Source organism: Pristis pectinata, chromosome 21 (genome assembly GCF_009764475.1).
Source record: "Pristis pectinata isolate sPriPec2 chromosome 21, sPriPec2.1.pri, whole genome shotgun sequence".
NCBI classification, from domain to species: Eukaryota; Metazoa; Chordata; class Chondrichthyes; order Rhinopristiformes; family Pristidae; genus Pristis; species Pristis pectinata.
The window spans coordinates 27,461,886-27,476,486 of NC_067425.1; the positions used below are offsets into that span (position 1 = coordinate 27,461,886).

At 46.8% G+C, this 14,601-nt stretch overlaps 1 protein-coding gene across 1 annotated transcript; it reads right to left on the reverse strand.

Annotated features, from left to right (window-relative positions):
• Nucleotides 1-1,637: 1,637 nt before the first annotated feature.
• On the reverse strand, nucleotides 1,638-8,445 carry LOC127581438 (frizzled-9). Its single transcript, XM_052035863.1, has one exon. It carries the CDS (start codon nucleotides 7,983-7,985, stop codon nucleotides 6,237-6,239), a length of 1,749 nt encoding a protein of 582 aa, XP_051891823.1. The 5' UTR covers nucleotides 7,986-8,445; the 3' UTR covers nucleotides 1,638-6,236.
• Between the last annotated feature and the right edge of the window lie 6,156 nt (nucleotides 8,446-14,601).

Genomic DNA, 14,601 nt, shown 5'->3' on the forward strand with positions numbered 1-14,601 from the left:
TAATTGCATTAAATGGAGAAGATGCAGAAAGCTGGTGTGATGGAGGAATATCAGTTTGCAAGTGGATGCTTTTGTTCACAAGGACAGCTTCACCTTAAAGTGAATGCTTTCCTGTTGAAGTGCTTGCTCCCTCCTCTGGAACAGGTTTTATTCTCAAACTAATGGGCACAAAATGCATGCAAAATCTTTTTTTGTTCAGCATAAAAGCAAGGCTCCCTTTGTGAAAAATATCCTGATGGTGAAATGTGCTCTGTAGAAGTGGAACATCTTCGGAGTGATGGATTTGCCTGTCTAAATATTTACCCAAAGTGCCGCCTTTCTCATCTTATCTCAGTTGCAGTGAATTCATTTCATTTGAAGCCTGTCTCTCACATGGGGTCTGGAGAGTGTGATGCAGAAATAAAAAGCAGACACGATTTACAAAAAAAAACAAAAATATATATTTGCATTTAAACTATCATAAACATATACAAAAATGATATTCTATTGTCTTACCATAAATTAATAAATCTACAATCATTGAGTGGACAAAGAGAAGTGAACTGCAGGCAATACAATCCATTTGCAGAGCCTCCACTGGAGGCTAACACAGACAGTGATCATGAACATGGAAATGGAGAACACAGTGGCTACAGTCACAAACCCACATCCAAGCTCATTCACCCATTCAACCTCTTATAGTCCCCACCTGTCTTCCTTAAATACACAGACTCTTGGCCCATGGGTGAAATGTTAGATGGAGCCTGGGATCCACCTTCAGGACACAACAGGGGTAATTGAAAGGTGGGGGGGGAGGGAGGGTGGTATTTCTGATAAGGTTACCAGGCTATTCCTTGATTAGGTCCCCACTGCAGTGGCCTTCTTGTGAGTCAGAAACAATCAGGGAGTTAAAGCTGTTTCAAGGCTTTCCAAAAGCTTCCCAAACAAGGGAGGAAATGGAAACATTTTTCCATTTCACCATATCCAAATATCTTGATTTAACATCTCAATCAAATGGCTGCACTTCAGATAATGGAGGATTACCTCATTACTGCACAAAAGTGTCAGTTCAGATGTACATTCAGGTCTTGGGATGGGATTTTAACCCAGAACATCTGGATTATAGTCAAGCATACTACCAAATATGCCAAGTTAACTCTTAGAACAGCAGGAGTAGCACAGCTATGATCTCCTGCTCCTCAAAGCTGGTTGGTGAAGACAGTACCCTCAGAACCCCTTCACAAAACTCTCTTATGTGACATTAACAGGTTAAAGTCAAAAAAGGAGCAGCTGTCAAATCGAAGAGAAGGTGTTCTACTGGAGATATTCCTCCTGTATAAACCCTTCTGTACTTTGAGGAGCAGGTGAAAATAAATATACTTTAAATTTTGGAAAGAAGGAAAAGCTTTGGTGACAATCTTTCAGATAAGTGTTGACATTTAAATACTGCCAATATACTTCATGTTCCAACACTGGCATCACTTCCCCATCACTAGGGATAGGTACTGAATGCCAGCCTGGTCCATGGCACCCATGTGTCATAAGAGAGTGAAAGAAACATATTATATATATATATATATATATATATATATATATATATATATATATATATATATATATATATATATTTGTAGACTCTAATTAAAAGAATTATTCCAAATCCAGGATTCTTTTTCCTTGACCAATTTGCTTTCTTTTAGCCTGGAAGTGTTGACTCATTAGGTTCAGACTTAGTGTCCTGCTATCCTGTGCAAGAGACTGTCACTCATTGCCTGGACAATAAAAAGCCAATAGATTATTTACTTCATGAATCATTGCAGCTGAGCCACCACTTCCCTTCCCTGGAGAAGGCCTTTAGCTCCTCAGGCCACTTCTGTGATTCATTCTGATCATAGCCGCTTCTGAACATGGAGCTGCATTTGGCCCTTATCCCTTAATTAACAAATAAATCTCTCACTCACATTTTAAATTAACGATCACCCTAACATTAATTGCCACTTGCACAGGATTTCCAAATGTGTGCCAGCTTTTCTGCATGGAAGTGTCTCCTAAGTTCATTCACAGAGTCATAGAGAGAACAGCAGAGAAACAGGCCTTTCAGCTCACCAAGTCCGCACTGACCATCAAGCACTCATTCTGCACTGATCCCATTTTATTGTCCCCACATTCCCATCAACCCCTGGATTCCATCACTCACTACACACTAGGGCCAATTCACCTACCATCTGCACATTTTTTGACAATCAAAGCACCCAGGGGAAACCCATGCAGTCAGAGGGAGAATCTACAATCTTCACACAAGACAGCTCTGGAGGTCAGGATTGAACCCAGGTCGCTGGAGCCGTGAGGTAGGAACTCTACTAGCTGAGCCATGGTAGCACCAGAAGTCTTGGTTCTACTTTTCAGACTAACCAGTCTAGCTCTAGAAAACAGCTTCCCTGATGTGGAACCAATCATCAAGCAAGGGGAGGCAACTTGGGCTTATTTCTTGCACCTTGGCTGGGGCATGCTGATGATAATTCTGATGTTCATCAACCACCAGGCTGAGGCCACCAAACCTATTTATTCATTGCAATATCATTGATCTAATAGCCTCTGAACTCCAAGATGCTTTATTCAGAAATATTACTCGTCAGCCGACTCAAAACTAAAATGCAAATAGACCAGCAGATCTCAGTAGAATTGTACACGTTACATCAGATATTTAATGTGATGGGATTGCCACATCATGGAGCATTATTCTGCTGGCAGGCCCATCCCCTTTAGGCCAAGGGTCTAATTATTGTATTGGTCACCAGATATTCACTGGAGGATCTCAGTACTGATACCATTTAACAGCAAATGGTTCAATCCCCAAAACAGGAGAAGGCCACTCAAAAATGTGAACCAAAAGTTAAATTGATGGTCTTGTGGGTAAGTGCTGGGTTGTTTAAAGGGCAACATTTTTGTCTAGGATGTTTAACAGGGCAGTGTTGATGTTCCGGGCTGTTTAAGGGGGCATTGTTGATTGTTGATGTTCTGGGTTGTTTAGCAGGGCAGTGTTGACGTTCTGGACTGTTTAATGGGGCAGTGTTGATGTTCTGGGCTGTTAAAGGAGCAATATTGATGTTTTGGATTGTTAAATGGGACAATGTTGATGTGCTGGGCTGTTTAAAGGGCCAATGTTGAATTACTGGGCTGTTTAACAGGACAGTGCTGATAAACTGAGGTGGCTGAATGAGACATTACCACAGAAGGGAAGTTTCAGACAGGGTGGGAACAGAGTTTGAAGGAAAAGCCCTGAGCCCCTCTGCAAAGTTGATGCTGAGGATTTATTTGAACTCTACCTGATGCTAGACCTGGTGCATTCTCCACTTATTTTGATAATGAGAAGGTAAAACATAAAAGTATTAGTAACCCGTGATACCCACTGACCCTCCTCAACACCCGATATAAATGCAGTGACATCTGGCGTAAGAGCTTTGCTGGGAGGAAGTTTCACACAGTGGCAGGACGTTCTGTAGCTCACAGTGTGATCCTGACAATAAGATGTATTGACACTGCCACCGACTCTCCCGAGCAATCCGACGACTCCCCCTCCCCCACCCACAGCTCAACTGTGCACCTTGCTCCGTTCCTCTTGAGCAAAGTGGGGAGGGGTGAGGGTAGCAGCACTGCGGAAAAAAATTACAACTAACACACAAAGCATATATACGAAAGAAAATACAAGGTGCAATGAGATACCTACACAAAGAATAGAAGTAAAGGAGGAGTTCCCACCCTTCTCACTTCCTTCATGAGGAATTATATTGCACAATAGGAAACTCAGGGGTTGGAAGATTAGGGTAGAATTTAAGGCTGATAATTCCGCCTCTCTGTTTTACACGTATTGACCCCAGCTGAACGGAGGGCACTGCCCATTATGAGCTGGCACCATTTTCCCCTCCTCTCCCCTCACTGTGAGAAGACCTGTGTTTTACAGGTTCTTTACTAAACTCCCCAGCCACTTTAACTCCTCACTTATTGCCTGCCGATCATCCTTCTGAAAAATGGCTGACCAACAATGCGGACAGACTGTTAGCACGCTGCATCATTAACCCCTCACGGACAGGGTGAAGGCCTCACAATAATCCTTTACTCACAACAGCTGAGATTAATAAACTGCTCAGACACCTTAAGTTACTGCTCTGGGACAAAGATAGGCTGTGACGGGCACGTTTGCATTTTTTAAGGAAGGTAACAAACATTTATAAAACTGGGTGAAAGATGGCACATGGTTATTTTTGACATACATCTTAAAGTGATTTCCCAATAATTTTCTCAGCTTCATCTCTCTTCAATTCTGGTACCAGAGCTTTGCTCCACTGCAGTCTCTATTTTGCTCAATTAGCCACACTTAAAGTTAGACAGCAAGGAATTTGACTGTGAAGGATAACATAACTGAACCATCAGTTCCTTATCTGATGATACTCCCAGCTGGACAGATTCAGCAACTGGGTCGCCCACGTGTTTTACCTTGTCTGTCTCTGGCCAGCGAGGATCAACTGTGCTACACAGCTATTGCTGTGGTTGAGATCAGTTGTCAGCTCAGAGAAGGCAAACTTCAAACTCCTCCCCGCCCAGGTTGGACGGCCCAGTAAGGCAACAATATTATTGGCCGTCGGGGCCCATTCCAGGATCTTGGGGGGGAGGGATCAGGGAATGGGAGAAGTTACCCATGACTGAAAAACTGAAGGAACACATCTCCTGTCATAATCCACTGCCAATCAATGTCATTGTTTGGAATATCTCGATATGGAACATCTGGGGGAAAAAAATTAAAACACCTACGCACAAGGGAGTTTCAGTAGTAACAGAACTCTGCTGATTTAAAGTGAGTCTGCATTTCTGCTATTACTCACAGACTGCAGAAACATTTTAAGTTGGCCAGTAGCTCTTATCGCGGATACCTTGGGTCAGCATTGTTTACATGATACATTAACAACTGCAATTAATTTCACCTTCTTCCCCGACAGGGTTAAATATTTTTTAAAAAATGAGACAGAAACTGAAAAGTATAAAAGTCCCTTGTGCTGAAATGCAAACGCAAGTTGGAAATATTTTTGTTGGAAGAATGAAGTGTTTATATGGAAAGTATTAAATGTAGGGGAAAGAAACATTTTAAAATTGGATATTTTGCTTTGGGGTGGATGTCAGCTGGGCTGGAGAACCAAACAAGCCCTGGTAGGCAAACCATAAGGTTCTCAGTTAGCTTATCGAGTAATTTTGCTATCTTTCTGTCCTTTGCAGTAACTATGGTACTCTCTGTAGGTACTTATATCCAGAACACTGCCACTCCCTCCCATGTACTCACTTGGACAAACAGCTATTCCTCATGACTGATTATCACTGACAGTGAGTCAGGGTGTTACTGAAACACAGGGGGACATCACATTGGTCCATGCAAACAGTCGCACCTCCAGGAGGGGTCAAGTGACCTGCAGTGCAACAGCGACTGGTTGTTCCACGCTTACAGGAGCTCTGAAACCAACTGCAGTCCTTTCCCTATCCTCACACCTGCTGCCCACAACTGACAGCACAGATTAGTAATTAAACCTGGGGCATCCTGCTTCTCATCAGCTGCTCACTGCTCTAATCTCCCCAAAAGGAGCTTTCAGTTTATTCAAAGAGAATTTTGCAGCAAAATACCAGGGATTTGTCAAAAATAATTATCTTTGGGAATGTGAGAGATTATTAGGATTAAAAAATAACATTTAAAACGTGATCAATATTTACTATTTTAGTTACACTTTGATACTATACCCCAGCAATTCCACTGTGTCCTTTTGGAAATGAGACTGCTCTAAACTGCATGACTGCAAAGAGACTCTGATAACCTTTTCCCCTTTTACAGAGTTGGCACAGTGAAATTCAGATGAGCTTACCACCAAAACAAAAATCCAGTGTCAGCTCACAATATATCCGAACTATTCCATCCATCTGTTCGGAGTCGAGGACGAGTCACTTTTCGCCCAGTCGACTGGTGCGGAGATGTTGGAAGAAAAACAGCCACCATGTCTTTCTGAAAGTCTGCTTCCCCCAGTATCCTACACAGACAGGTCTTAGAATGGGAATTAAGCCTTAACTTGGATCTTTACAGGAGCCCTATACAAATCCTATAGGATAAGAGGCATCAGTAATGTGACTATTAGAACTAGTAAACTGTGGCCAGGGAGTTGGTCCCTGAGCCATGTACTGGGCTGACTGTTCTGCTAGTGTTTTCTTTGACCTGGTATTGGTTACACGTGGGTTGGATTGTCTAGGTAATGGTCTGTTTTGCTCATGTGGACCATGACTGAAGGTGCCTTGTAGTGGCAATGGCTGGCAGAGCAATTGACCCCACTGCAAGGCTTCCCTCGAGTCCTCACTGACAGCTTCCTGCTGCACAAACTCTGCCAAGTCTGCAGGGTCTTTGAGCTCCAGACCCATATCCCACTGGTGATCCCCACCACCAGAGACATGAAGATCTTCAGCATGAAGACAGCCACCGTCGGCACGGAGATGTCCAAAGTGCAGTCCATAGTCCTTCTCCCGGGGTAGACCAGGCAAGGCTGCTCAGAGGCTAGTACTTTCCAATAATCCATGTTCAACCTTTCATAGAAATAGCAGACAATGACACACGTGGCCGGGACAGTGTAGAGTATGGAGAAGACTCCAATCTTCACCATCAACTTCTCTAGCTTCTCTGTGTTGGTGCCTCCGGTCTTCATGATCTTGCGGATGTGGAAGAGAGCCACGAACCCGGTTAGAATGAAGGAGGTCCCGATCACCAGGTAACAGGACAGTGGGATGAGCACGAAGCCCGTCAGTGCGTTGACGTCCATACTGCCCACATAACAAAGACCAGTCAACTCATCGCCTGCCACCTTCCTCATGGTCAGTATAATGATGGTCTTCATGGCGGGCACACCCCAGGCAGCCATGTGGAAGTAGCTGCTGTGAGCCTCTATGGCTTCGTGGCCCCACTTCTTGCCCGCTGCCAGGAACCATGTCAAGGTGAGGATGACCCACCACAGCGAGCTGGCCATACCGAAGTAATACAGGATGAGGAACACGATGGTGCAACCTGTGCTCTCCAGGCCCTCCTGGATGACATATAGCTCCCCATTCTCGCGGTCGCAGGCGATGTTCTCAGCCCCGGCCACCGAGCGGATGATGAATGCCACCGAGTAGACGTTGTAGCACATGGACAGGAAGATGATGGGCCTCTCGGGGTACTGGAAGCGGTGAGCGTCCAACAGGAATGTCAGCACGGTGAACGCAGTGGAAATGAAGCACAGCGTGGACCAGACCGCCATCCAGATGAAAGCAAAGTCTTTGTCCCCCTTGGACCAGTAGACATCCACGCCAGGAGAGCACTTGGGGGCGCAGGTCAGGCTCTTCTCCACATACTGGAACTTGTCGGGGTTGTCACAGGAGCCGAGCGGGCCTTGGCCCCTGCCGTCGCTAGTCCCGGGCATCCTGGCACGGGGAGCCACGGGCAGCATGCCCTGCCCCTTCTGGGGCTCTCCGGTGGCGTTCTCGGGCGCTTCCATGCACAGGGCATTGGGGTCGTTCCTGGTGGGCAGCTTGGTGCAGTCCAGAGACTCGGGCCAGCCGAAGTTGAACTGGGCCATGATAGGGGCGCAGCGCTGGCGCGCCTGCTCACACATGGGTCTGCAGGCGGGGATGGAGGTGGACACTTGGTCAGTGCACATGGGGGCATAGAGTGAGCACAGGAAGAGCCGGAGGTGGACGTGACAGCCGTACTCGACCAGCGGAGCGAACTCGTGTAGCTTGATCGCCGCTTCCCTCTGGTTCTGGTGACCCATGTAGTTGGGCATCCTGGTCATGTTGTACCCGATCCCCAGGCACATGGGGATCTCGATCGCCTCGCACTTGGCTTCCCTGCCTCTCTCGTGGTCGATGGAGCCAATGCCCCGGCAGCTCCCGAGCAGCAGCGACTGGCAAAGGGTTGCGAGGAACACCCCGCGCAGGAACCGCTCCATTCTCGGCGCTGAGCTCTTGCCCGATGCTCACAGCGACATATCCCTCCCCAGCCGGGGTGCGAAGAAGGCAGGAGTGCCGGTGCAAGCCTCAAATAAGCCACCCGTTTAAATAGTCTCGCTGGCTAATTCAATCCTCCCAAGTCAGCGCTGTCAGACTTTGCAATGAGTATTTCCAGCAACAGGAGTGTTGATCAGAACCTGCGCCCTGCAGACGAAGCGGGCGCTTTGATCCGAATCCTCAAAGGCTTTGACTTTTCTTGTTGTTTAGTAAACACGGTAGAAATTTCGCCGACTGCTCGCCAGCTCTGCACTTCGCTGGGTCCCTCTGCTCTTTGTTGAAAGCAGCAGATGCTGGCGCCAGCTCCCGCTCGCTCGGGAGGTCCTGGGGAGGGTGTGGAGGTGACACTGGCGGGGGTGGGGGTAAGAGTTGATGCACGGCCCCGCTGCCCCGCTGCCCGCCTACCTGGCCGCCTCTTCCCGCTGCCGAAGCTATGCAGAAACTGACCAGAGACTAATCCTGCCAACAGAACCAGTCCCGGGGAGGTGAGGAGGGGGCGGAGTCACCCTGGGCCACCTCCAATTGGCTCGCCCAGCCTCAGCGCTCCGGAGCTGCCGCGCTCTTCGCGAGTTTATTGGCTGCCCCTTTTGCCACTCAAGGCAAAAGGGCGGGCCTACTCGCTTGTCAGTCAAGTTTCGAGCCAAAGACATGGGTTGCAAAACAGACGAGCCCTTTTCAATTCCTCTCACCCCCTACTGACGGACTGAGCCCGGATTTTACCTATTCAATCTACTCCAATTTTGTAAATGCAGCGATGGTTCCAGTGTTTTAAATATCCCCACCTTTGGAAACTGGTGAAACATGTATTTGTGCGAAATTCGTCTGCAAACTTTCCTTATTAACGAAAAAATACTTTTAAACTAAGCCTGTTTTTCCTTGATGATATTTTACTATGTTGAAGAAAGCAGCATTACTTTAATTACCTGTCGCATTCATTCCATTTTAACATATTTCGCTGGGTACATAAAACGGGCTTTCTGAAACCAGAGCTGAATTTCACCGAGAGACTTAAGATCACAAACGCCATAAAACAGGTTTCCAAACTCGGTTTCGCCCTCCACGTGGGCTGCCCGACCTGTTGACTATTTTCTCCGTCAAATTATACGGCCAGAGAGCCGTCAGTAGATAGAACTGGATAAGTTGAAAAGTTTAGCCAAAGGGTCACAATCCACAGTGTGTGGAATTAATTTTTAAATGTCATATTTTTTTTTCTGAGAATGGAGAGAGGAATTTAGACACACATGAACAGGCGGGGAATGGAGGGATATAGACCATGTGCAGGCAGATGGGATTAGTTTAATTCGGCTTCATGGTCGGCACAGACATGATGGGCTGAAGGGCCTGTTCCTGTAATGTCCTTTGTTCAAAATAAAGCCAAATTAACAAGTAACTTAAACCTTAAAATAAAACTTGAAGAATCCCCGATCTTTGGACAACGATTCTCTTCCTCAGGTAAAGAAACACGATGATGTATAGCGGTGGCAGTGTTCTGTGATACACACCTCTCCAGCAATCTTTCTCTCAACCTCGGGGATAGACGAGGCTCTGAATGATTAATTTACCAACCAACATAAATAAACAAAGACCATGTTAACTTTTCCTCCCTGTAAATGTTAATAACTGCTATTTCTAGCATCTGTTTTTATTTTAGAATTTCCCCATTCACAGTTTTCCATCTAGACAGGAGTCCCATTATTTAATGTTCCCGAGAACCCAGTGTTATTTCTACATTTCAGTCCTGCAGTACAGTTTATCTGGAAACAGACTGTTTGTGCTGCCGTTGCAGGCTGACGGAGCCGGTTTTTTTTTAAAGAAACATGTCCATTCTGTCAGAATGGTCCTGTCTCCTTTAATTCTCCTTTGAAATCCTGTCACTGAGGAGACTGTCCTTAAAGAAGCGCCGAAGAATTAAAATGAAGGAGCTGTGAATGCCATTAGCTCGCTTTCCAAAAAGTCTTTTCACCTCAGCGAAGGGCACAACAAGAGCCGACTGCAGACAATGACAAAAAAGGATGGCACCCCGGGGAGAAAGTGAGAGAAGGAGCTGGGATTTGGGGCAGATCTGTGCACGGCTTCATTTGTGACTCTCTCTCTTTCAAAGTGCTTCTGTTCTCTGCTCCTTTCACTCACACAATGCTCTGCCCTTTCTGAGCTGAAAGTAGGAAGATTGAAAATACAAGAAGTTCTCTGTGTATCAGCCTGCTCCCCATTACCGCTCTCTGCCTGACCTGTCTGCCTTTTCTTGCATCCACCTATCGATCCATTTGACTATCTACATGTTTACTAATTCTCACTCTCAGTCCGTGTCTTGGTCAATGTGTCAGTATCTCAATAAAGAAATCACCTTCTCCCTGTCGCCTTTCCCTATTACGCTTCTTTTATTTCTGCTTTCTGTCCTTTATATCTTTTTGTATTTTCCTCTTTCCATTCTCCAACATTGCCTTAATCTTTTGTTTGCCCTCATCGCCCCTACCCACTTTCTCTCGCTCTCTGGATGATTGCAGTTCTGGCTTTCCCGGCCTGCCGCAGAACTTTGTACTCCTTGAAGGCAGAGATGGTGCCTTCTGTCAAGATATTATCAAGGGTAGAAGAAAAACAATGTCAATTTTAATGTGTCCATAAAAGGCACCCCTACGCGCGTGTGACTGTGTGTGTGTGTGTGTGTCTGTGTGTGTGAGTGTGTGTGTATCTACACACTTCACACACACACACCCACCACGTATACAGGTGCACGGTTATACACATCAATACACACTATTCCCAATGGTCAACATTAGTAGAATTAGTGCAAATATTATTAAAGGAGAGTTCATTAAACGTATGATGGCGGAACGTCAGCACCCCGTGGACTCCCGGCTCCTGATTTCACCCACTTATTCCAGTGGTAAATGTGATTGGGGCTTGGGGGTAACTTCAGCACCTAGGTTTCCCAGCGGTGGGAGTTGGGACATGACGTTACTACACTTTCGGACCAATTTCTCCACCTGCGACCACCGCGCACGACTCCCAATAATAGCAGAAGATGGGCCATTCACTCCACAACCTAGGCTGGCAAAAGCGGGGGACAGATAATGGATATGGATTGTCATTTCGCTGCCAGTGCATATTCCATCAGGACAGCGTCCGTGAGGAGGGAATTGGAAGTCACGGAGTAATAGATTCGTTGACCAGGGACTATGAGAACGTAATATTGGCCGGGGGTTGAGAAACGGTGCGGGGGAATGTAACTGTCTCGGGGGTGGAATAACAAGTTTATTGAATCTCTTTTGCTTCTGGAGTTTGAGCGGAGAGAGTCAAGTCCGTGGCTACCCACTTGGTTTGGAAGTTCAGGGACGGGCACTTTGGTTTGATCTCACCCACGCTGTGGCCCTCGCCCTAGTCAATGTTGCTGCCGACTCACTGAGCTCCAGTGCTTCAGGAGCAGGTCTCTCAGGTCAAGGTATGGAGCAGCATTCAGCCTGGGGGTGGGTGATGTTCACGGGTGGAGCGCGTCTCCCCGCCCGCTTTCCATTCCACTCCCGGTTCTCTGTGTTCAGGTGAAACCCTCACAACCTCCCCGCTCCCAACATGTCAATAAAGCAACAAGACCCCAAATCTGTGCCTTTGTTCAAGAAGGGAAGTAGTGATAATCCTGGTACTAATAGGGCAGTGAGCCTCACATCAACCGTAGCGAAACTATTGGAGAGGATACTGAGGGATAGGATTTCTGTGCATTTGGAAAGGCATAGCCTGCTATGGACAGTCAGCATGGCTTTGTGTGGGGCAGGTCATGCCTTACAAGATCCCAAGAGCCCAGATTCCGCAATTCCAGCAATGCTGGAACCTGGAGCGACAGTCTGCTGGAGGAAGTCAGTGCGTCGAGCAGCATCTGTGGGGATAAAGGAATTGTTGACATTTCAGGTCGAGGCTCTGCATCAGGCCTAAGAATGAAGAGGGTCCCTCTCTCATCACCAACCCCCCCCCTCCCCTTTCTCTTCATACTGGCCCCTGTCTCCCCACTCCCCTTCTGCTCTTTATATTGACCACCTCACCTCCCCACTCTCAGTCCTGATGCAGGGTTTCGACCCGAAACGTTAACAAGTCCTCCCCCCCCCCCCCGCCCCCCATAGATGCTGCTCGTCCCGTTGAGTTCCTCCAGCAGATTGTCGCTCCGGCAAGAGGGAGAGACGGAGGTCAAAACACACGTCACAGTGAAGATGTCCTCACACTCAGCAGATTTTATGGGGCTTTGAGCTGTCGTGGTTCCCAAACACCAAATAAACCTGAGAACAAAAGCACAGAAGTTTTACAACGCAGATATGGCGAGAGACCTCGACAACCAGCTGGCGTTTTCATTGATTCAAAAACTGGTACTGAGGAACGAGAAAGATTGACAGGGCTCCCAGCTCTGACCGAGGCTCTCCGACCTGAAACGTTAGCTTTTGTTTCTCTTCCCACAGCTGCGGCCGTCTGAGAGTTTGCAGTATTTTCTGCTTTTATTTCAGAGGATCCGGGGAGAATGCTTTCAACTTTCAGTTTAAACAGGGAGGCAGTGTACTGCTCAATCGGAGATTTGGGCTGGTTAACAGATTTGGGCTCAGCAGGTAGTGGGTACCCAACAATCAAAATAGGATAAGATTTCTTTATTAGTCACATGTCCATCCAAACACACAGTGAAATGCATCTTTTGCGTAGAGTGTTCTAGGGGCAGCCCAAAAGTGTCACCACGCTTCCGGCGCCAACATAGCATGCCCACAACTTCCTAACCTGTACGTCTTTGGAATGTGGGAGGAAACCGGAGCACCCAGAGGAAACCCAGGCAGACACTTGGAGAAGGTACAAATTCCTTACAGGCAGCAGTGGGAATTGAACCCAGGTTGCTGACGCTGTAATAGTGTTACGCGAATCACTACACCACTGTGCCTGATGAACTCCACTGCAGCACATGGTGGGGGCTTCTTCGTGGACCACTGCAGTTCAGAGGGTCAATGCAACTAACCCAGCTTGAGAAGGGGGTAATAAGAGGCACCCACACAGTGGGACTGGACGCACTCACAGGGTAAGGCACATCAGCAAATGTAAAGAGAGTTTTGCATAAAGAACATTAGTGAATTTGGAGACACAAGAGACTGCAGATGCTGGAATCTGGAGCAAAAAACAAACTGCTGGAGGGTCGAGCAGTATCTGTGGAGGGAAGGGAACTGTCAACGATGCTGCATCTGGGTCTCGACCTGTAATGTCAACAGAACTGGGCAAGTCATCGAGACCCTTCATCCGGACTCCACTTCCCTCCACAGATGCTGCCTGACCCACAGTATCTTGTTTGTTGCTCTTTAATTAATTGGTTCCAACCCCTAACGTGACCCGGGTTGTGCTCCTGTGTGAGCCTTTGGTTGAGAATTTGAGGCTCTGTCTTGGTCCAGAAGTCGGAGCCCGTGGAATTGTATCACACAGGAGATTCTTGTTTTCAAATGCTAAGCAAACTGTAAACAAGAAAAGAAAATCACCTATAAATGATCCAGAAAGGTCGGATCCTCCATGAGGCTGTTTTTAAAAAGACTTTAATGTTGTGAATCATTACCCAGAGATCCGGAATTCAGATAGACCCAATAATAGGTGAGGGGAAAGGACCCGGGAAGGACACAGGGCAGAACCCCAGAATGGGGTATTTGATGGTCTGCATGGATTTATTGAGCCAAAGGACCTGTTTCTATGCTGTATCTCTCTATGACTCCACACTGGGGCAGGACACAGACCAGAGATCCACACTGGGGCAGAACACAAAGCAGGACTCCACACTGGTGCAGGACACAGAGCAGAGCTCCATACTGGGGCAGGGCTCCACATCTGGGCTGGTCACAGAGCAGAACATCAGTCTGGGGGATGACGCAGGGCAGAGCTCCAGAGCAAGAACCTTTCTGCCATAAGAGAACAGATGTAGTGGCCATGTTAGGAGCATCAACTATGACTCTGCCATGATCTAGGAGAGAGGTAACTGGTTTCCAAACTACAATGAAGCAGACTAGTTCTTTATTGCTTTCAAATCCCTCCATGGTCTTGGCTTTCCCTTCAGCTATCCAGCAGAGGACAAACTGGCTTTGGAATGGACAGAACATAACACTGTTGTTGATTTCTCTAGATAAACGCAGTAAGTAGAGGCTAATTACGTAACAATTTAGCTGCACAAAGTGAATCTGTCACTTGCAATAGCACTGTCATTAATAAGATTGATTGACAGTGGAATTATCCAATCATCTCTACCCTGACTGCCACAGTGATATTATAATGTACAGGCATAAATACTCTCCTTTATGCAGGCTCAACTATCAAAGTGGCCATATGGGAGGAGAGAGAAACATATGGTACCTTCAGAGTGAATACAGGGAAAATTGTCATCAGGAGGGTAACTCCATAGAACATTAAACAAAAGTTGTTGGTTAGAAGTTACAACCTGGTGCAGTGTGAAACCACAGAAAGTAGTCTAGAAAGAAATACTTGCATTTCTGTCAGGCTGCTGACTACCTCAGGATGTCACAAAGTACTTAGTACAGTCATTGTTGTAATGTCTATACAGCAAGA